General features: G+C 35.7%; 2 protein-coding genes across 2 annotated transcripts in view; both read left to right on the top strand.

The window, feature by feature from the left end:
- Positions 1–6,640, top strand: part of scel (sciellin) — a 27,115-nt gene extending 20,475 nt beyond the window's left edge. Inside the window, exons 15-30 of the mRNA XM_016231117.1 lie at positions 1,624–1,677; positions 2,088–2,117; positions 2,230–2,292; positions 2,416–2,469; positions 2,909–2,938; positions 3,061–3,123; positions 3,246–3,299; positions 4,438–4,467; positions 4,552–4,623; positions 4,713–4,784; positions 5,000–5,056; positions 5,147–5,206; positions 5,326–5,394; positions 5,479–5,587; positions 5,872–5,974; positions 6,062–6,640. Coding sequence (XP_016086603.1) covers positions 1,624–1,677; positions 2,088–2,117; positions 2,230–2,292; positions 2,416–2,469; positions 2,909–2,938; positions 3,061–3,123; positions 3,246–3,299; positions 4,438–4,467; positions 4,552–4,623; positions 4,713–4,784; positions 5,000–5,056; positions 5,147–5,206; positions 5,326–5,394; positions 5,479–5,587; positions 5,872–5,974; positions 6,062–6,078 — 937 coding nt within the window. The 3' untranslated portion in view covers positions 6,079–6,640. The remainder of the gene's footprint in view (positions 1–1,623; positions 1,678–2,087; positions 2,118–2,229; positions 2,293–2,415; positions 2,470–2,908; positions 2,939–3,060; positions 3,124–3,245; positions 3,300–4,437; positions 4,468–4,551; positions 4,624–4,712; positions 4,785–4,999; positions 5,057–5,146; positions 5,207–5,325; positions 5,395–5,478; positions 5,588–5,871; positions 5,975–6,061) is intronic.
- Positions 6,641–7,824: 1,184 nt separating this feature from the next.
- Positions 7,825–18,653, top strand: LOC107549929 (SLAIN motif-containing protein 1-like). The gene is made up of 9 exons (XM_016231116.1): positions 7,825–8,384; positions 9,460–9,596; positions 11,423–11,539; positions 13,578–13,676; positions 14,674–14,823; positions 16,115–16,450; positions 17,186–17,365; positions 17,474–17,750; positions 18,304–18,653. The coding sequence occupies exons 1-9, from the start codon at positions 7,996–7,998 to the stop codon at positions 18,377–18,379; spliced, it is 1,761 nt and encodes a 586-aa protein (XP_016086602.1). The 5' UTR covers positions 7,825–7,995; the 3' UTR covers positions 18,380–18,653.
- The last annotated feature ends 3,303 nt before the right edge of the window (positions 18,654–21,956 follow it).

The following is a 21,956-nucleotide window of genomic DNA, read 5'->3' on the forward strand; positions in this document are numbered from 1 at the left end:
TGAGAATACTGTCAAGCAAAGCCGATTCAAACACTTGGGAGAGCTTCACAAGGAGTGGACTGAAGCTGGAGTCAGTGCATCAAGAGGCACCTCGCACAGACGTCTTCAGGAAAAGGCCTACCAAGCCACTTCTGAAACAGAAACAACGCCAGAAGCATGTTACCTGGGCTAAGGAGAAAAAGAACTGGACTGTTACTCAGTGGTCCAAAATCCTCTTTTCAGATAAAAGTACATTTTGCATTTAATTTGGAAATCACGGTCTGGAGGAAGACTGGAGAGGCACAGAATCCAAGCTGCTTGAAGTGCAGTGTGAAGTTTCTGAAGTCAGTGATGGGCTGCAGTGACGTCTGCTGGTGTTGCTCCATTGTGTTTTATCAAGTCCAAAGTCAATGCAGCCGTCTACTAGGAGATTTTGGAGCACTTTATGCTTCCATCTTCGGACAAGTTTTATGGAGATGCTGATTTCCTTTTCCAGCAGGGCTTTAGCAGCTGCCCACAGTGCCTAAACCATTTCCAAGTGGTTTGCAGACCATGATATTACTGTGCTTGATATGTGCTGAAGCCCATATGGAATCTATGGGATATTTTCAAGAGAAAGATAAGAAACAGTGGATCCGAGCTGAAGGCTCAATAGTGCCTCAGCAGTGCCACAGGCTGATCGCTTCCATGCCACACCTCACTAATGCTGGAGTTTGTGCTAAAAGGAGCCCCGGCCAAGTATTGAGTGCAGAAATGAACATACTTTAAAGCAGTGGTTCCCAACCCTGGTCCTGGAGGCACCCCAACACTGCACGTTTTGCATGCCTCCTTAATCAAACACACCTGATTCAGGTCATCAGCTCATTAGTAGAGACTTCAAGACCTGAAATTGGTGTGTCAGAGAAAGGAGACATGCAAAACGTGCAATGTTGGGGTGCCTCCAGGACCAGGGTTAGGAACCACTTGCTTTAAAGAACTTGAACTTTTCTGTTTTGCAAATCCTTTTTTTGATTGATCGTAGGAAATATTCTAATATTTTGAGATACTGGGTTTTTGACTTTAATGAGCTGTAAGCTCTAATCATCAAAATTAAAGCAAAAAAACTTTTGAAATGTTTTACTTTACATGTAATGAATCTAGAATATATGAAAGTTTCACTTTTTGAAATGTTACAAAACAAGAACTTTTTCACGATATTCTAATTTTTTGCGATGCACCTGTGTATATATATATATACACACATACAGTATATATTTTGAAAATATTTACATGTATTTACATTTATATATTTAACGTCATATAATTTATATTATATAGCAATATATTTAATATAAAAACATAACATATTTTTCTTATATATATACATGCATGTGTGTGTGTATATATATATGCATAATAAATATACACAGTACACACACATGTATTATGTAAACAAAAACTTTTATTTTGGATGCGATTAATCGTTTGACAACACTACTATAAACTAAACAACTCAACTCAACATCCTACTCCACAAAACATTAGGAAAGATTATTTTCATCACAGTACTAACCTCAGCATGCTATAAGATTCTAGTTCCACAATTGATAGTAAAAATCTAGTGTTTATTGTAGAAAATAATGAACTTGTTTTGTGTCTCTAAAGTGACTACAAGACTGAAGTAGTTACTGTGAAGACATCAAAGGACATCAGTGATGTGTGAGTGGCATAGATCAGTGCTTCTCAACCCAAGTGTCACAACCTACAAACGATGGATAGCAATGCTAGACAAATAAAATATACTAGATAAAAGACAAATAGTCAAATGCAAACATATATTCATGCATAAATAAAATCGCAAAAAACTATTCCCGTATATTTGTGTTTACATTTAGAAATCAAAATCAGTTTTCCTATTCAGCTTATGTAATGTTAATCATTTTTTCATACTGCAATGATTGTAAGGACATTTCTGTGCGCTTTCGAGCAATAAACTATTGGGATACCTTGTCATGTCACCACTTAAAGTGCAATGTAAAATCTGTGTAATATGATCTCATAATTTAGTTTGTTTTAATGTTGTATGTACAGTATAAATTAACACTGAACCTGTAATTCTTTTTGTCTAGACCAACTTCACCTGTCAAGACCACTACAAGGTAACCATAGCCTTGCTGACTAACCAGAAAGAATACAGCTGCAGATCGTTGACTAACCTTGAAAAAATGTGGTTATACCTTTTAATAATCTCTTAACCTTTTTCATTTACAGCATCAAGACCTACACCAAGGAGGATGTTTCACCAACTAAAACAACATCCTACAGCACAAAGAGGTGGGCACTTAAGAGATTGTTCACATCACAATTCTTATTGTAAAATATAATGCCGTGCAATGACATGAACTTGCATTTAGAGACTGAATCGTTGCTCACTGCACGTGTTTTGTGCCTCTAAAGTGACTACAAGAGTGAAGTGGTTACGGTGAAGTCTTCAAAGGCCATCAGTGATGTGTGAGTGTCATAGATCAGTGCTTATCAACCCAATGTTCACGACCCACAAACGATCTGTATGTCTGTTTTGACAGTCACAGACAGCAGGGAAAAAGGCTAAATAGCAATACTCCAGGCAACTTACCATATATTCATGCATGAATTGAATAGAAACAACTTTTAAAGTTATGCCAGACATTTTGTTGATTACATTTTGTAAACAAAAATGATTTTCTTATTCAGCTTATGTAATGTTAATATTTTTTCATGTTGTTGGGCCAATACAGGACATTTCCGTGTGCTTTCGAACAAACTATTTTGGTATACTGCATTGTGAACGCTTGATGTGCAATTTCAAATCTGTGTAAAATGATGGGATTTCATAATTCAATTACTGTTTTTGTGTGTTTGTTTTTAATCTGTGTATATATTAACAATGAGCATAATTCTTTTTGTCTAGACCAACTTCACCTGTCAAGACCACTACAAGGTACAGTAACCACAGCCTTGCTGAATAACCAGAAAAACATACAGCTGCAGATGGCTGACTAACCTGGAAAAAATGTGGTTACTAATACCTTTTATTAACCTCTTAACCTATTTAATTTACAGCATCAAGACCTACACCAAGGAGGATGTTTCACCACCTAAAACAACATCCTACAGCACAAAGAGGTGAAAGATTCACGCCACAATTCTAGTTTAAAACAAAACAAAAAAATAGTGCAGTGCAATGAAATGAACCTGCATTTAGAGACTGAATCGTTGCTCACTGCACTTGTTTTGTGTCTCTAAAGTGACTACAAGAGTGAAGTGGTTACGGTGAAGTCTTCAAAGGCCATCAGTGATGTGTGAGTGTCATAGATCAGTGCTTCTCAACCCAAGTGTCACGACCTACAAATCACTTGCATGTCTGACATCTATTCTAATAATTCACGCACAACAGGGGAGCTAAAACGCAAAATTATGGAGCTAAAAATGCAGCAAACCATATAATCATGCATTGATAGAATAGGTAAATAAATGAGCGCTATCTTTTGTCTAAATCCTCAGCTGTTTGATAAATGTTACAAATGAATCCCTTGTGAAAAAATGAGTGCCGCCACACGATTAATCGCGATTAATCGCATACAAAATAAACTTTTTTGTTTGCATAATATATGTGTGTGTACTGTGTACATTTATTATGTATATATAAATACACACACATATAGTATATATTTTGAAAATATTTACATGTATTTACATGTTTGTTTATATTCATAAGATTTATATTATAAATAAATATATTTAATATATAAACATAACATATTTTTCTGAAATATATACATGCATGTGTGTGTATTTACATATACATAATAAATATAAACAGCATACATACATATATTATGTAAACAAAAACTTTTATTTAGGATGCGATTAATCGCGATTAATCGGTTGACAGCACTAGAAAAAATATACTTTAGCATACTTTTAAAAGAATATACTTGAGTGTGAACTGAATGTAATGTTTTCAGACACTTAATTGCATGTTAATTGCAATTTAATTAAATTGTATTATAGTTTGCATTCATATTAAATGCAGTGAGTTGAACTTGACCCACTTAAAGAGGACTAAAGTACATTTGTGATTAGGAAACTGCTTTTTTGCATTTAAAACGTATCAACTTTAAAAGTAATATTACATTTTAAAAAACTACAGTTAATTATAATCACATTTTTTACATTCATGCTAGTCAATGCATTACAATAAGTGTACTTTAAAGCAAGACAAAAGATTATTCAAACATAATCATTTAAAATCTTTTAAATTAAAACTTTCTATTTGACAGTTTTGGCCTACAGTTTAATAAACTTCAATATTTGAAGGACATTTTTGTCCTAAACCACTGTAGTAACATTTAACCTATAAATTATCTATATTTAATTTTTATATATGTGTTGTATTTTGAGTGTATTGACCTAAAACCTATTATAATTTTTTTCTAGACCAACTTCACCTGTCAAGACCACCACAAGGTACAGTAACCCCAGCTTACAATTTGCTGACTAGCCTGAAATAATAAGGCTGCTCTATTAACCTCTTAACATGTTCAATTCTAGCATCAAAACCTACACCAAAGAGGATGTTTCACCAACTAAAACAACATCATATTCTGTCCGATCCACAAAGAGGTAAGAACCTGACAGATATTTCCAAGTAGTTCCACACCCGCCAATGCTTCTCAGACAAAGAACATCACTGACTCAATGCTTTTCCTCAGCACTGAGGATCAACTGTTCGATACTCTCATACCTGCATCAATCAAGTCAACCAACACTAAACCTGACAGCAGGTATGTGGCATTTACATATTTATAAGGTGTGAACCCATTCATGGTGAGTTTGACATTTGCTTCGGTCTTTAAGTAGTTGAACCAGTCTTACGACTGACAGGCTAAAAGCACAAAAGCAGCTGCACATTCATACTTAGAGCTCACGACTTTCCATTAGAGCTTCACTCTCACTGCAGCAGTGTTTATTCTATCATGGACTTTTATCGTTCCTACAGTCGCGAGGATGTATCGGTCTCCAAATCCATCAGAACCGTGTATTCAACAAATGAGAGGTAGGATGGTATTTCTTATTCAAGTGTCTTTGCCTGATACATTATCTGTTGTTTATTACACTAATTTATCTTTTTTTTAAATGCATATAGAGATGAGTGGAGTACAGTCACAAGCCCTTCTTACACCAGGACATCATACAAAGAGAGCAGGTTCAGTATCCACATCGACATATTCAGATGTCTTGTCAATTAAAACACTACTCTGTTCCAAGAATTACCGATTACTTTTGACCAGGTTTGTAGACTTAGTTATGTCACTTTGTCCACAGGCCTGCTGATTACCTGTCTGACTCGCTCACGTCAAAAACCACCACGACTGTGTACACATCACCGGAAAGGTATGGAAGCAGAAAGAACACATATTTAATTGTGCTTGATGTGAGATTTGGTGCACACGTGAAATGCGGATCACTTTGTTGCAGGGTAGTAAGTGGGAAGGACATCTGCACGGTCTGCCATAAAAACATGTACACCGATGAAAAGATTATCCTGGATGACATGAATATCAACTGTCACGCAAGTTGTTTCAAGGTTAGCTATTTTTAAGCTCTTTAAAAATGTGTAGTAATTGTTTTCATTAAATCAGTACTTATGTGAGTGCAATATGAACGTTTTATTTTAGAATTAAGATTTTTGGTGGTGTTATTAATGTATTAAAATGTGTCTTTTTTTAACTATATATATAACTTTATAACATAACTATAATATTTTAATTTCAATAAAATCAAAAATGACACAATTTGAAGTATAGAATTTATGTTTTATTAAAGAAAATGATTTATTAGTAGTATTATTTTATTTTGTTATTTTTTTAGTGTGGGGTGTGTAATGTTTCTCTGGGACACCTGAAGGCAGGGGACAGTTTGTGGGTGTACCGTCATGCCATTCACTGTGAAAGCTGCTTTGGTGTCACTAAGGGTAAGATTCGCTCTACACTATTTTTCAGTATTCTGAATGATACAGTCAGTGTGTTAAACTAAATATACAAAAATGTTTGTTTTACAGGCAAATGGCTCCGCTGAAACCACACTTGGCAATAGTGATGCTATGAGAGAGACGGCAGATATACTTGCCTATTCCAAAACTTTCCCGTAGCTTTGATTTGGACTCGGGCCATTTGAAGTGCAGAAACAGTTATGGTGGTGGACTTCTGTCTGATAATAGACTTTGGGGTTTATTAATTGCATTGATTGCCATTCTCCCCGATGATGTGACAAGGATCTTATTTAATTACCAAAATAATAAAAATATTTTTAAAGAAGAATATTTTTCCTAATACATGATGATACATATTTTTTGAGTTGCTTCATTTTTTCTTCACTATTGTTGTATTATTAAAGCATGCATGTATATGATGAAATTTTCATCTGATTGACTTTCATTGTTCAGATCTGGATAAACATCATTCCAGAGATGAGTTATGCAGTACCTTTCACCTCTGTAGCTATAAATTGAAAATGCTTGTGTTGTAAGTATTTCTAAAGAATTGCAGTCTTTCAGAAATATGCTGTGATCAAGATCAGACACTTCAACTCGTGTCTTATGACAGGATTCATAAGAGGATGCAAATAAAGAGCTAAAGTTGCTGAAGTTGCAGCTAGTGTTTTTTTTTTTTTTACATGAGAGGGTCAACTTGATGTTTAAATTGATATTATTTGATCTTTTAATCCTTTAAAATGTTGATTTTATCTGGATTTCTGTCATTTTATCAAAAGGGAGACAAACCAACTAAACTTCGTCACAGATTTCTTTAAATCAGTTGCTTGTTTTATATCTATATTTAAAAAAAAAATGGTGTCACTTCCTGGAAGATGATTTCATTGTCCCTTTTGTTAGTTTATGGATTTTACAAAGACTAACAGAATTGAAGTTGACACTGAGGACAAAGGAAAATATTCACAAATTGCCAATTAAAACGATTTGAAATATGAAAATTAGATAATGGAGAATCGAAGAAACACCTGAAATATTTCTTAATAAATTATAAATTTTTCAGCAGAAAAGTTCAATCCAAAGAACACCCACACACACACGGTTCAGGATTTACTTTGAAACAATTTTCTCTTAGAAATTGCTTGTAATTTTTTTTACAAATAATGACAAAGAAACAAATAACACATTGAATTTAACATGAAATTCTGACACAGACTGAAATGTAAAAAATACTCCATTTAAATTGTGATATGATAAAAGATAAAAGACTCAAATTGTGAGTTTAATATCTCATCCAATATATTAAGACATAGGCCACAACCATTCAAACATTTGGGGGTCAGTAAGAGTTTAAATGTTTTTTTTTAAGTATCTCAAGCTCACCAATGATCAAAATGCAATACAAACTGTAATATTATTGCAATTAAAATACGTATTTTAATATGTAATGTATTCCTGTGATGCGAAGCTGAATTTGCAGCATCATTACTCCAGTCTTCATAATGTCACACGATCCTTCAGAAATCAAGGATGCTGAAAACTAATATTTTGTGGGTTCTTTGAAGAATAGAAAGTTCAAAAGAACAGCATGTATATGAAATAGAAATATTTAGTAACACTGTAAATGTCCTACCATCACTTTTGATCCACTTAATGCATCCTTACTAAATAAAATGATGAATTATAAATCATATTGCCCTTAAATTTGAACGTGTATTGTATTGGGGATATATTTGAGGCATGACACTCCAGATGTAAGGCCCCATTTTCTTGCTAGTCATCTGAATGGAAAGAAAGAAGGATGTCGAGGAGCTGCATGGGTAAGTCAGGGGCTGGTGTTTTTTGCCTGGTAATTATGTGGTGGTCGTGTGTTGTGTTTTGAACTGAGGGGGAGGAGACAGAGAGAGACACATCAGCATCTGAATGAAGCGCGCAAGCCGCCTGAAAGCACTGCGAGGCTGGGCACACAGGGTAAACAACACCGCCACCATCTTACTACTGTTTATATGCTTTTCTCTTCAATGGACGGACTGCTGTTCAACCCGCAGATGATGGCGGACGTCAATGGCAACAGTAAGATAATGAACGCAGAACTGGAGGTGAAAAAGCTTCAGGAGCTCGTGAGAAAACTGGAGAGGCAAAACGAGCAGCTCAGGACGAGAGCAAACGCTGCGAACAACTGCACCTCCAGCGCCCGTCGTGGCCCAGACACCGGGAAGTACTGCCTTTCATCCTCCTATTCTCCAGCGTTTGGACTGTCGGATGAGCACTATCCGTATTTCCATCCGCAGTCAGTGACTGGTGCTGATGAGAGTGATGCCACTGTGCTGGAGGAGGTGGAAATACTAGACCTTCATGTTGTTCTTCCCATCGATGGAGAGTCTGATTACAGCTGGTACTGATGCTGCGTTATTTGCCCAGTAAACAATGGTGTAATTCTTGCCTAAAAGGATTTGATTTGTTGCATGTTCTTTGTCATGGCTTAAATTCAGTTCTTATGAAATGTCACCATAAGTAGACCATGTGTCCAGGTCCATTGTTAGTTACTGTTGGTGAGTGTCTGAACATCACTGATGCAGGGTAACATCTTATTAGTGGTGAAAGATTGGCATGCTGTGTTGATGTGAAAAATCTCCGTATTATTCTCAAGATCATTTGTCTTCTAAATGTGACGTGCACAGTTGCATACATATTTGACTGTTCATTTGGGATCGTTTCACACCGGATGGTCAAAAGTATTCTAACACTACACAGAGGAATAAAAACAGCGAACCTGGCCTGTCTTGAACATTTTCATCCGAATCACATCGTACGAATTCATACAGAATTGCCACCTCATAAAATACTTGGGTTTTTAAAAGAGAGACTAACCAAATACTAGGACATTATTAAGCTAGGATGTTATGCTGATAATATAATTTGGAATGACAAAAAAAGTTATGCTTGAAAAAAATGCCCACTTTATGTGTTCATAATGCATGGCACAAGATATCGATTAAGACTGAAATATGTATTTAAAACATCCTTTCACATTTATGTTACATGTTCATGAAAGCCAAACCATAGCATAAGCTAACATCAGGACATTCACAGAAATGGGTAGACATTTGATCAAGTCAAATAAACATCATTCACATCCTGAATTCAAACTTAGACCTATATTTATTTTTAATCTTGCTAAATAGTTAGTAGGACTCTTTTAATAAATGAGATCATGTTTTTATTTTGTATGTGTTTTTAGATAGAGATCAGTTAGATCATGTTTCAAACAAATGACTAAGATTTTCTTAAGCAGGTAGTGGTCATACATGCCTTTTCATATTTTAGGTGCAGTTTCAAACTCTTTTAATCAGCTGAGCTAATACAAATGTTACTAGATTAATAGCATGAAGCATCCAGGCAACACTATAATAATGAAAGTTTGCAAAAGTACAGATTGGGATATTCTAACCATGTTTTTATGTCACCAGGTTGTACGTGTCTCCGAAAGCAAAGCTGTTTCCTCATCTTCTCCTCAGTCCTCTTCTGTGGTGCAGACACGTGCTGGACAACCCCAGACCAGAGGTGGAGTTAGCCAAACGCTCATTGTGCTACAAACTGGACCAAGGTACCAACCATCATTCCCATGGATATGAAGTATGAAATCTGAATGTCTAAAATGTCAATGTTGTTTATGGTCAAATTTGAGTTTGAGGTTTAGGGATTGACCATTATAGCTTTTTTAAAGAAATATTTCACCCAAAAGATGCAGCTTGTTTCTTCATCAGAACAGATTTGGAGAAATTTAGCATTAAATCACTTGCTCAGCAGTGGATACTCTGCAGTGAATGGGTGCCGTCAGAATGAGAGTCCAAACAGCTGATAAAAACATCACAGTAATCCACAAGTAATCCAGTCCATCAGTCAACATCTTGTGAATTGAAATGCTGCGTGTTTTAAAAGAAATAAATCCATCAAGGTGTTTTTTTTTTTGTTTTGTTTTTTACATCAAACCGTTTCTTTAGCCATAATATAGTGAAAAGGTAATCTCTTCTGAATCAGGAGAGAAACAAGTGAAAACAGTCCAAAGCAGTTCCAAACAAATATGTTGTTATGATTTTGATGTAAGACGACGACAGGGGTGGACTTTTTTACTGGAGGAAGTGTTATTATGGGTTATGGACCTGTATTTTGGCCAGAAGCGATGGTTTAAAGTTAAAAAAAAACATTTTGATGATGGATTTGTTTATTACAAACAGCTTTTGAAGTAGATGTGTACACAGCTTTTGCAGCTTTTCACTTCAGAAGACATTAATTGATGTTCTGGAGGGGTGTGGATTACTTGTGGATTATTGTGATGTTTTTATCAGCTGTTTGGACTCTCATTCTGACGGCACTCATTCACTGCAGAGCATCCACTGATGAGCAAGTGATGCAATGCTACATTTCTCCAAATCTGTTCTGATAAAGATGTCCTGAAGGTGAAGTTTTTTTTTTTTTAGTATACTATTTCTTTAATGGAGTCTATATATAATGCAGATACATATACAATTTAATTTTAGAAAACTGTAAGATGAATCTGAAAATGAACAGTGGCAGACTGGGGAGTGTTAACTGTTACTCAGCCTAATATAAAATATAACTTGATATGATGATAAATAATAAGACCTTGAGGAGATACAAAATTAGCACTGCAGTGTCTTCGTAGCTAAAAGGTGAACAGATAACCTACATTTTCTGTACTTGTGTAGTTCAGTAATGCTGCTGGAGGAGATGGTATCCATAGAAACAACTTCTAGTGCAGAATCAGCACTAACTAACACAGATATATTGGAGACTGTTCTGGGGACATGGTGGAATGTTTTTGTATCAGTTATTCCTTTGGATCAGTCCATACATAAATGATGTACGAGGCGCACATAGATGTGTGTTGTGGAGTTGCGGTTGCTCTGAAAGGCTTTTGAAAGGCCAGATTCAGCGAGCTTGGCTCTCTGTAAACGGGGTCATGAATACATCTTTGTTCCGGCAGCCTCTGAAAACCTTTGTTTTTCTGGGTAGCCGTGAATGCTTGTTTTTATGCGATCTTGCAAAGGCTAATTGTTAAGGTACGCATAAGTACTGTGGTCCGCTTGACTACCAATAACTCATTCAACCCAGTTTCGCTCTTTTAAAGGAACAGTTTGACCCAAAATGAATCTTTCAAACCTTTTCGTCTTCCACAGAACACAAAAGGAGAAATTGAGAAGAATGTCCTACTTACTGTTTTCCAAAATTGTCAGAAATAGCTTAAATGTCTTAAATTGATTTTTTAATATATATTTAATAAAAACTACAGAAACGTTATTTAATTATTTATTGTCCTTATTCACAATAGTACACTAACCATACTATTAATATATTAATGTTGCTGTTTGTCATGTTTATTTATTAATTGCACTTCTCTTTTCCCATTAGCCAAAAGATGGAGAGGCGTCCTCTCTTCAAGTGTTCTGTACAGTCCTGTAGATGAACTCTCTTCTTTAAGCAGCTGTCCTAAACCCTATACTAAACCTGCACTAACTGAGCAAACAGGTAACACTTGTGCCTCATTCATCCTAACTCAAGGCCAGAAGCAATTTCTCATTATTATTCATTAGATGCTTTCTCTAACTCTCTCTAACTGCTAATAGAGGTTCTGTACTCTATGCCTGATTAAGACTACATAGTTTGTACTGTGTATTATACAGGCCCTTGTGGAAAGGAAGTAGACTTACATAGCTTACTTTTAAAAAGAGTACTTATTACAGAAATTATATACTTTAAAAGTGAATTGAATGTAATGTTTTCAGCCACTTTATTAAAAACAAAATGTATATAGTTTTAATATGAAATGCAATTAGCTCAACTTAGCTCAAAAGTGCTTTTTTTGACCCATTTAAGTAGGACTAAAGGATATTTTTATATGTGACCCTGGACCACAAAACCAGTCATAAAGGTCAATTTTTCAAAATTGAGATTTATACATCATCTGAAAGCAGAATAAATAAGCTTTCCATTGATGTATGGTTTGTTAGGATAGGACAATATTTGGCCGAGATACAACTATTTGAAAATCTGGAATCTGAGGGTGCAAAAAAATCAAAATACTGAGAAAATTGCCTTTAAAGTTGTCCAAATGAGGTTCTTAGCAATGCATATTACTAATCAAAAATTAAGTTTTGATATATTTACAGTAGGAAATTTACAAAATATCTTCATGGAACATGATCTTTACTTTATATCCTAATAATTTTTGGCATAAAAGAAAAATCAATAATTTTGACCCATACAATGTATTTTCGGCTATTGCTACAAATATACCCCAGCGACTTAAGACTGCTTTTGTGCTCCAGGGTCACATTTGTAATTTCATAATTCTTTTGTCTTTGAAATATAGTTAAAGTGTACTGCTGAATGTACTGACATTTATGATATTCTAAAAAATACTTTAATGCAATTTCAGTAACACTTTAATTTAAGATGTCCTTGTTACATGTTATATGTACTAACTATTATAATAGCAATTAATTATGCATAATTACATGCAAGTAACCCTAAGCCAAACCCTAACCATATAGTAAGTACATGTAGTTAATCAATATTACTCAGTACTTAAATGTATAATTACTAGGGCTGAACGATTTTGGAAAATAATCTAATTGCGATTTAATATGCAATAATTTTTTTTAAAGCTCTTTATGTTCTGTATTAATGGAGTTGCAATTTAGTACATTTAAAATATATTAACTTTAAATGTAATATTAAATGACACTTTACACGTATAAAGTACTTTACACGTGTTTTAGTGAAGTGTACTTCTTTAAACTATTAAAGCAATAATATAAAATGTATTTTAAAGCAAAACTTTTAACTTGACATTATTACAAAGTGCACTTTATAAAGGTGCACTTAAGTGTGTTAAGAAGCATTCATTAAAGTGTACTCTCTTTAAGAACACTTAAGTGGCCTTTTATTAATCTGAAAGTACAGTTTCTTTTATAAATTCTTTTAAGATTTGAAGTATACTACAGCTGCATATTAAATGCACTTAAGCACCCTTCTTTTTCACAAGGGCCATATGTATAATATAGAACTATTATTAATTTTTGATTGAAATATACTGGTAAACTGGGTAGTTGAGAAACGTAAAGACGTAGCAATCAGAATAGCTGAGAAAGAACATATTGATTTTTTTCCAGGCATCAGGTATCGTTTCCTTCAGTCAGCTCAGCATTTTTCAAGCCATGAGAAATGTGAGACATCACTGATAAGTTGTGACGACCTCATGGTGTCTGGAAGTGACCGCTGCAGCATATGTTACACAAGACAAAGATTTGCTTGTGATGCTTTGTCACAGAAGGTCTGCATATGGTCCTGGTTGGACTATAGATTTATATGCATTAGATCAGTCTCAACTGGTTTTGATTTAGGACACAGATTTTATAGTGGACAGCAAATGACAACCCAACAAAGAATTTCTTTAGTACACAAAACCGAATTTAATGTGTTTATAGTTTTGATCATTGTTTATAAAGCTGATTTTTACTCCATACCATATTCTGATTGATCTATCATCTCTCTCCTGAACCAGATCCACCTTCACCAAACCATCAGAAGTCTCTCACAGCGAGAAACTGCTCAAGCCTAACCGAAAGATCTCCCACATTCCTCTATCACACGGCTACACAAAGTAAGCTTGACCAAGATCTCCCATCATGCTCCACAAAGTGTATTTGAGTCTTTCAAAAGTTTGGGGTTGATAAGATTTTATTTTTATTTTTATGTAATTTAGAAATAAGTCACTTATGCCAATCAAGGCTGCATTTATTTGATCAAAAACAATATTCTGAAATGTTATTAAATATTAAAATAACGATTTTCTATTTTAATATATTTTAAAATGTAATTTATTCCTGTGAGGTAAAGCTCAGTTTTCTGCATCATTACTCCAGTCTTCAGTGTCAAATGATCCTTCAAAATAATATGCTGGTTTACTGCTCAAAAAACTGTTTTCTTTACTTTCATTTACTTCTTATTAGTAGTATTATCGGTGTTGAAAACAGTTGTGCTACTTCTTAAATTATATTTATGAATTGGTTCAAACCCTAAATTTTGATTTACTATTAATCAAAAATATTTCTTTCCCCAAAGACAAAAACATTCACACAAAGTAAAAAGATTATATCATTAGATTTTATGTAGATGTTAGCCAAAATGTTACTTAACGTAGGTCAGTATGATCATTTTTTTTGGCTTTTTTTACAATTAAATTTCACCATAAATAATGACATTTTCATTTAAGATAAAACTAAAAACATTGTTAGTCAATGTTTAATTTAGTTTACTTACTATAAAATAAAGTCACCTTTAAAAGTAATGCTTATTGTGATGTCTTTTAAAATATGCAATATCATATTTTCTGTTATGCACAAAATAAATAAATAAATAAAACCCTGAGTAATTTCTGTAGTTAGTAAATCAGTATGTATTCTGCACATCAACACTGTGAGTCAAGCAAAAAATACTATTTAAAAAATTTTTTCCTATGAGGAGTGTTACTTGCCATTAACACTTTTGTTATTAGACAAACTGAACAAAACAGGACTCCATGATTTTCAAACAGTCGTTTCAGTTATTTCAGTCTGTGCCGTATGTGTGTGAGATTGAGTTCTCCATGTCTCTTTCAGGTAATAGTCATTGTCAAAGGCCTCTCAGTCCTCAGTCGTCCATAGACAGTGACCTAAGTGTCTCTGAACTGGAGGACGACTCCATCTCTATGAGCTATAAGCTTCAGGATATGACTGATGTGGAGGTCATGGCCCGACTGCAGGAGGAGAGTACGTCTACGTAAATACATCACATGGTCACCCTCACGTCATTCCAAACCTGTATGCTTTTTTTCTGTGGAACATATAAAAGGTATTTTGAAGAAAGTTGGTCACCAAACACTTTCAGTTCCCATAAACTGCCATTATAATTAAAGCTGCAAGCAGCGTTGAAAGGGCCCTCGCACCTGGGCTCCCCGCCACCCGGTGGCTTTAGGAAATCAGCGAACGGTCGGCAATATGCATTTAAAGCGGTAAATATAGGAGGAATATGTCATTTATATGTGCCAAACTTCCTGCTGCCAGCTGGTGGCGCTATGACTATAACTGAATATTGACATGTAGATGTCTTCAGGCCAAGACATTTATCAAACGTGTGAAGTTTGTTGCAGATTGAACATGGTATGTTTGAGTTAATGTAAAAGATGACATATCCTGTTGCCAACAGGTGGCGCTATGATTATAACTGAATATTGGTGTTTAGATGTCGTCAGGCCAGGAGTCAGTCTTATCAGATTTGTGAAGTTTGGGGCAGATCGGACGTTGCATATTTAAGTTGGTGTAAAACAAGTCATTTCCTGTTGCCAGCAGGTGGCGCTATGATTATAACAGCATATTAGCCTTTAGATGTGTTCAAGACAGGACTCTTATCAAACATGTGAAGTTTGGGGCAGATCGGACATTGTATGCCGGAGTTTCATGATGAAACATCGAAATTTGTCAGGCTGCCATGGACACGCCCTTCAACGAAAACTCAAGATCTTCGCAATTTAACGTCACAAAGGGCTTTAGATTACACTGACCAAATTTGGTGTTGATCTGTTTAAATCTCTAGGAGGAGTTCGTTTAAATACGACGCCTGAAAATGGCAAGAACGGCACAAAATTTGCAGAGAAAATTTTAAATAACAAACTTCCTGTTGTGTTTCGGACTTCGTACCAGGGGTCTTTTTTGTAGGTATTGGTGTGTTACATGTGTCTACCGAATTTCATACATGTATGTGAAACATGGCTTAATTGGCACTTCATTTAAATTTTAAAGGTGGCGCTATTGAGCCATTTTGCCACACCCACTTCTGAAACCCAAATCAGATGTAAAGTTTCATGAGTTTTCGAGCATGTTTAGGCCCTAAAAATTGCAAGAAACAGCAATTCCAATAGGGTCCTCGCACCACCGGTGGAAGTCAATGTACAATGGAAGTCAATGGGAAGCGAAGCTGTTATGTTACCAACATTCTTCAAAAGCGTGGACTGGGTCAGAAGAAGTATATTGTACTCAGGATGCTTCATGTGTTTGTGTTTAGGCCTACGGCAGGAGTACGCGAGCACCGCTGCCACAGCCACGCGCCGCAGTGCCAGTTTTTCGGTGCACACAGGTGCACGCAGGAGCATGAGGAGTGAGGCTGAGCTGGAGGAAGAGGAGGAGTACGATCAGCTGCCCTCTCCGCAGCCGCAGCTCTTCCGGACGTCCTCCATGCAGCGCAGCACGTCCCACTCGCAGAGCCTCTCCAGCATGAGAGAGTGCCGGCGCAGCCCCTCCACGCCTCAGTACCTCAGCAGCCTGTCCTTCCAGCAGCTGCACATGCCCAACCACAGCTCCAGCACAGCTACAGAGACCCAGAGTTACAGAGCCAACACAGGTCAGACTGAAAATATACTGATAATACTGACACAGCAATAACTTACTGGTACCCAGGGTTGCCAGGTTTTCACAAGAAAACCCACCCAGACGCTACTCAAAACTAGCCCAATGGCGTTTCGAGGGGTCCCCAGTTAAAAAACACGTTCTGGGGGGTAAAATACATGTTTTTTTGGGGGGGTTCCCGTGCTAAAATTCACATTCCAGGGGATAAATATGTTATTGGAGTCGCTTCAACCCACGGACACGAAAAACAAACCGCGGCAACAGTGTTAAAGTAGCCCAATTCCGCGGGAAAACCGTGGACTTGGTTACTGGTACTGGTTACTCCAGTCTCTCTGTTTTGATATGAAAGCTGTTTGGTAGAATAGATAATTGATTGGTGCCATCATGTGTCTGGAAACCAAACTGAAGTTAAATAGCCTTGAAGTTCGTTAGTTACAGTAGTTGTAATAAATATGTTGAGCACAAAACATATTTTTATAAGATTACCCAATTAAAACAAGAAAACAACAAAAACTGGCTAGAGACACAAAGAGCTGGCTGAGAAATAACTTAAAAATAGAGAACAGAGGAAGAAAAAAAAGAAAACTCTTCTTCCATAGAAACAGTCGTTATAGAATAGAAAATAGACATATGATTTCAGTTTTTTAGGCTTTTAGTTAAGTTTGTTTTCATGTATTCAAAATAGTAATAATTGCATTGCATATGCATGCATTGCCTTCCTTTTTTTCAGACAAGCTACGGAGGAGCATGCCAAACCTAATTCGAGCTCCCAGCATTCCCAGTGTCATCAGTGTGCCTAATGTTCCTGCTCCGACCGCTCACGTTGCCACATCGTCCTCATCTTTGTCATTACTCCGAAACAGTCATAGTTTTGATTCCCACAGTGGTCTGGCCAAGATACAGTCTGCAAGTAAGTCCAAACATCACATTAAATTATAATAATTATCTTAGTAACTGATTATATCGCACTTTGTCATGAACCTCAGGTCAAATTTGATTGCTCTCTGTTCAATCTCAGTTCCCTCTCCGGGCCAGTTACAGCAGCGAGTTCAGAGCGTGGGCAACTTCTCAACACGGCCTCCTCTGAAAGCCACAGCGTACGTGAGCCCTACCATCCAGAGTGCCACCACAATGCCTTCCTCTGTTAGTCTCAGCTCTATCCCCAGCAGCAGCAGTATCCCTCTCTCCAGCAAACCCAGCGCGCCCTCCTCCAGTCGCAGCGCTCTACCTCGGCCTGCTTCTTTTGTTGGGACAAGTGGGGCCTCACGCAGTAAAATTGTCCAGCCCATGCGCAGGTAATCATTCACAATTCTTCCTCCTCTACTTTTGTGAATGTGAATGTACATTCGCTTATGGGCTTCTCATCCAGGATGTAGTGTTTGCTTTTTATAACATTAGCTGTTCCAGAGAGGACAAGTGTTTTATTGTTAAACATTTACTGTTAATTACCAAATTTCATATTCACTGAAGCAAATGCACATTTAGGTACCAGTAAACTTCAGACAAACTCAGAAAAATGAATTATTGTTGGCTGCTGATATGGACATAAAACAAACCATATATTGACTTGAAGTCAGTTTTTGTAATTCAAAAATTGATTTGTCTGCAAAAACAACTTGATTTAGAGTCTCTTCTCAGCAAAATATAGATATTGCAATTTCTTTTTCATTCATTAATCAGCATATCATGTAATTAATTCAGTTCAAATTTGTAATATATAATATAATAATATTTCTGTTTTTACTGTATTTTTATCAAATAAATGCAACCTTGATGCAACGATTTCTTTCAAAACAAAATCTCTTTCTGAACCATTGCTGTTATTAACACTTGTCACTGTCATTGCAGTTTACTGACCCCACCGAAGAGTGTCTCTGCTCTGAGTGCCCTGCGTGACGGCAGCTGGAGGGACGGCTGCTATTAAACTGCTCAGACCTTAAATGTCTCAGGCCCAGCTGGCTGGGCACAACTGGACACAACTAGAACTGAAGTGGAAATAAGATAACATCAAGGGATTCGAAGTTGAAAAGCACTGTTAACAAATGCAATACAGCACCACTGCAATATGCCTGATGGCTGAAACCCAGAGCATTATGCATACAACTGTTTACGTGCAACTAATTTGCCTAATTGCAGCACAATTTTTTAACCACTGAAACCAATTGTCAAATGATATTAATTAGATATGAACATAAGAACAGTATTGGTTTTGGTAGATGTTATAATTGAATAAGCATAAGTCATTGTCTCTCAAATAGCACTTTTACTGTTAACTTGCATTGTTACATTAGATAACCAGTATTGGCAGAGTAGTACCTGATTGGTTTCTGTTGCACAATTTGCATTCCTTTTTTAATAATGTTGTCAATTATGTTGCAACATATGGCAAGTGAATTATGTGGGTGATCTGATGCATTTGTAAAAGCAGATGAAATGGACTGTAAAACACTAAATGCAGCCTAGAGTAAATGGCAGCCATTCCAGATTGTATGTTTACATGATGCTCGTGATGCAGAGCACTGTGGACAAGACATTTGCACATCAAATGGTAACATTTGTTTTTCTTTTTTTAAAGAACTGGTTTATGATGGAAGGGAGTGAATAGTATGTTTTTCCAGTGTTGAATAAAAGGCTTTTGAACTGAATTATAATGTTTAGAAATGGTTCGTACTGAAATACGATATTCAAGAGGGTATTAAAATTTTTTGGAGAAAACCTACTTTTTTGAACTCGTCCTGCACCATATTGAGATACTGTCGACAAAACGTTAGCAAAGGAAGTTATATTCATTTAATCATTTAGCAGATTTAATTTACCATTTAGCCTATTTTGTACGCTGTTTTTTTTTCCCAGCGTAATGCATTATAACCAATCACACATGATTCTGTTGAGCTTACAAATGCAATGACCAATCAGAGGCGTTCAGATTAGTCATTGCTTAAACGCCTGAGTTTTGTTCGGTGCGTGCACTCTTGCAAATTCTCTGATCATATAAACAACAAAGTGCAGATGTACGTAAAGTAAGGTTATATAGTCTTTTTATTAACTATATAAAAAAACAAATACAAGACATTCATTTTACAGTGCAGACAACTTCTGATTATAACCGGAGTTTTTTTTTTTTTGAGGGCGCTTAAAGCTGGCACTAGACTGAATAATATTCTTTGATAATGTAAATGTTTTTGCTCTCTTTCTGTATGCCATTCACTCGCTATTTGAATTGTAAATGAAAGCCTTATAATTAGTAGGTCTATCTAACGTTTTTATTAAATTGTGGTCACGTTAAATACAAATTCAGTCATATTAAAAATATTTTATGACATGACACCCATATTTGGTACCTGCCTAAAAAGATGGGATTTATTATGTGCATAATTAATAGATTAAGGCGGAAAATGTAACGCCTTGCAGATGCGGGTAAATGTGTTTTTTTGTGTGTTTAACATTGGCCGGTGTATCGACGAAACATGCTATTGTAGCCTACATAAACATTCTATTTATGTTATGACATAATACGCTGGAACTGAATATTAGCGTTTCATTAGTTCTATAGACAGATATCTGTCTTACCATCAGGGTAAATCTCTAGAAAAACATGAAATAATCATTTAATTTGCATTTTTTAAAATCACAAATTTCTCCTATTTCTGAAACATCTCAAGTTTTGGTCTTCCTTGTGCGTCTTCCCATCTACAACATTAAATTAACACGGTAGGTTCAGAAATCCAAATTGTATTACAAAATCTGAATGCAATTAATTTGAATACATCCGAATACTGTATTAAAGTGTTCAGGTGCATCAATATTTTTTACCCCTATAAAATAAGTGTTATTGATGATATAAGTCTTTGTCTAGCCTATTTCTTTATTGCAAGTGTGGAGGAAGTCATGTGAGCAGCAGACAAATAAAAGGTAATTTCTAATCTTTGCTTTAACACAAGCTGTCAACACTTATTTGAAAAGATAGGTCGATCAATAGATGGATAGATACTAGATATAGTAGACTTTTAGTACAAAAATGCAATTAATATGAACAACACTCCAAAGAGAAAGGAAAAATTTTATGCGGTGATTGTATTGACTTGTAGTTTACTTCAAATCTTAAATATATAGTTTTCATAGCTAAGTGCATTTCATATCAATTTTAATTAGAATACATTATCATTTCATTGTAATTAACATGTTAAGTGTCTGAAAACATAACATTCAGTTCACACTGTTCACAAGTATAAAGTATATTATTTCCATGATAACGTTAATTCATTATGTTAATTTAATCCAGCATGATTTGAGAATTATCCAAATTTTCAATGTGGCCTCAGACTTTTAGACCTCCAGTGTTCATAGAAGAATATTCAATAGTTTTTTTACACACCTCATGAAACCTTTCTTCTTGTTACTACTTATTCAATTACACGAATCAAATTCTATTCTTCTATCATTCAATCAAACTCTCATATAATATGTTTACATTCACAATGCATTTGTTGTTTTGATAATAAAAAGGTCATAACTGTGTCTTTCTCAGTCAGTGTGGTAAGCACTAGCTTTTTAATGTGTTCATGCCAAACTGCAGTGCTGCTTTATTGGTCACCCTAATCCCCTTGGAAAGCAGTTCAATCTACTTAAATTGAATGCTCAAATAAACCATGACTATCCAGGCGGACAATTTTATGAGTATTTTTAAATCAGATTATATTACTTTAATTAGAACATACATTTAATATAAAAATTATATATAGGCCTGTATATATCTCTCTCTCTCTCTGAGTAATAATCTGATTTAAAATGACTCTGAACAGTCATGGTTTATTTGAGCATTCAATTTAAGTAGATTTAAATGCTTTTCAAGGGGATGTGTGTGTGTGTGCCTGGTATTTATCATGTTATGGGGACCAAATGTCCCCACAAGGATAGTAATACTAGTAAATTTTGACCTTGTGGGGACATTTTTGAGGTCCCCATGAGGAAACAAGCTTATAAATCAAACAGAATGAGTTTTTTGAGAAAGTAAAAATGCACAAAGTCTCCTGTAAGGGGTAGGTTTAGGGGTAGGGTTGGTGTAGGGCAATAGCACATACAGTTTGTACAGTATAAAAACCATTACGCCTATGGAGAGTCCCCATAAACCATGGAAACACAACATGTGTGTGTGTGTGTGTGTATGTATACATATGTCCCGAATTGCAATGCTTGCCATTTTAAAACGAATATTTAATATTTAAAACGAAATATTATTGAATATTGAGGATATGTCATTGTGAACAAAGCTTTAGCAGGCCAACCGAACTTAATACAGAGCGCGGAGGATGGTTACGTCTCAAATCGTAGTGAACTGCCTACCTAGAAGGCATTGTTGAGTCGCATAGCCGCGGGCAGCATTTTTGGTATCACACTGTCCTACGCTGCCCATAAATGCTGCCTATATAGGCAGCTGAGCGCAGACTTTGCGACGCAGCCGATGTGACCAATCAGCGCCGTCCGCTGCAGCTCTGCGCGGT

This window comes from Sinocyclocheilus grahami, unplaced genomic scaffold (assembly GCF_001515645.1).
Source record: "Sinocyclocheilus grahami isolate Dianchi unplaced genomic scaffold, SAMN03320097.WGS_v1.1 scaffold383.1, whole genome shotgun sequence".
NCBI lineage: Eukaryota > Metazoa > Chordata > Actinopteri > Cypriniformes > Cyprinidae > Sinocyclocheilus > Sinocyclocheilus grahami.

Bases quoted from the DNA above. Each gene is read 5' to 3' on its own strand.
- LOC107549929 (XM_016231116.1), top strand. From the start codon at position 7,996: ATGCTTTTCTCTTCAATGGACGGACTGCTGTTCAACCCGCAGATGATG. The intron at 9,597-11,422 runs GTACCAACCATC...TTTTCCCATTAG, and splicing joins GTGCTACAAACTGGACCAAG to CCAAAAGATGGAGAGGCGTC. The intron at 14,824-16,114 runs GTACGTCTACGT...GTTTGTGTTTAG, and splicing joins GGCCCGACTGCAGGAGGAGA to GCCTACGGCAGGAGTACGCG.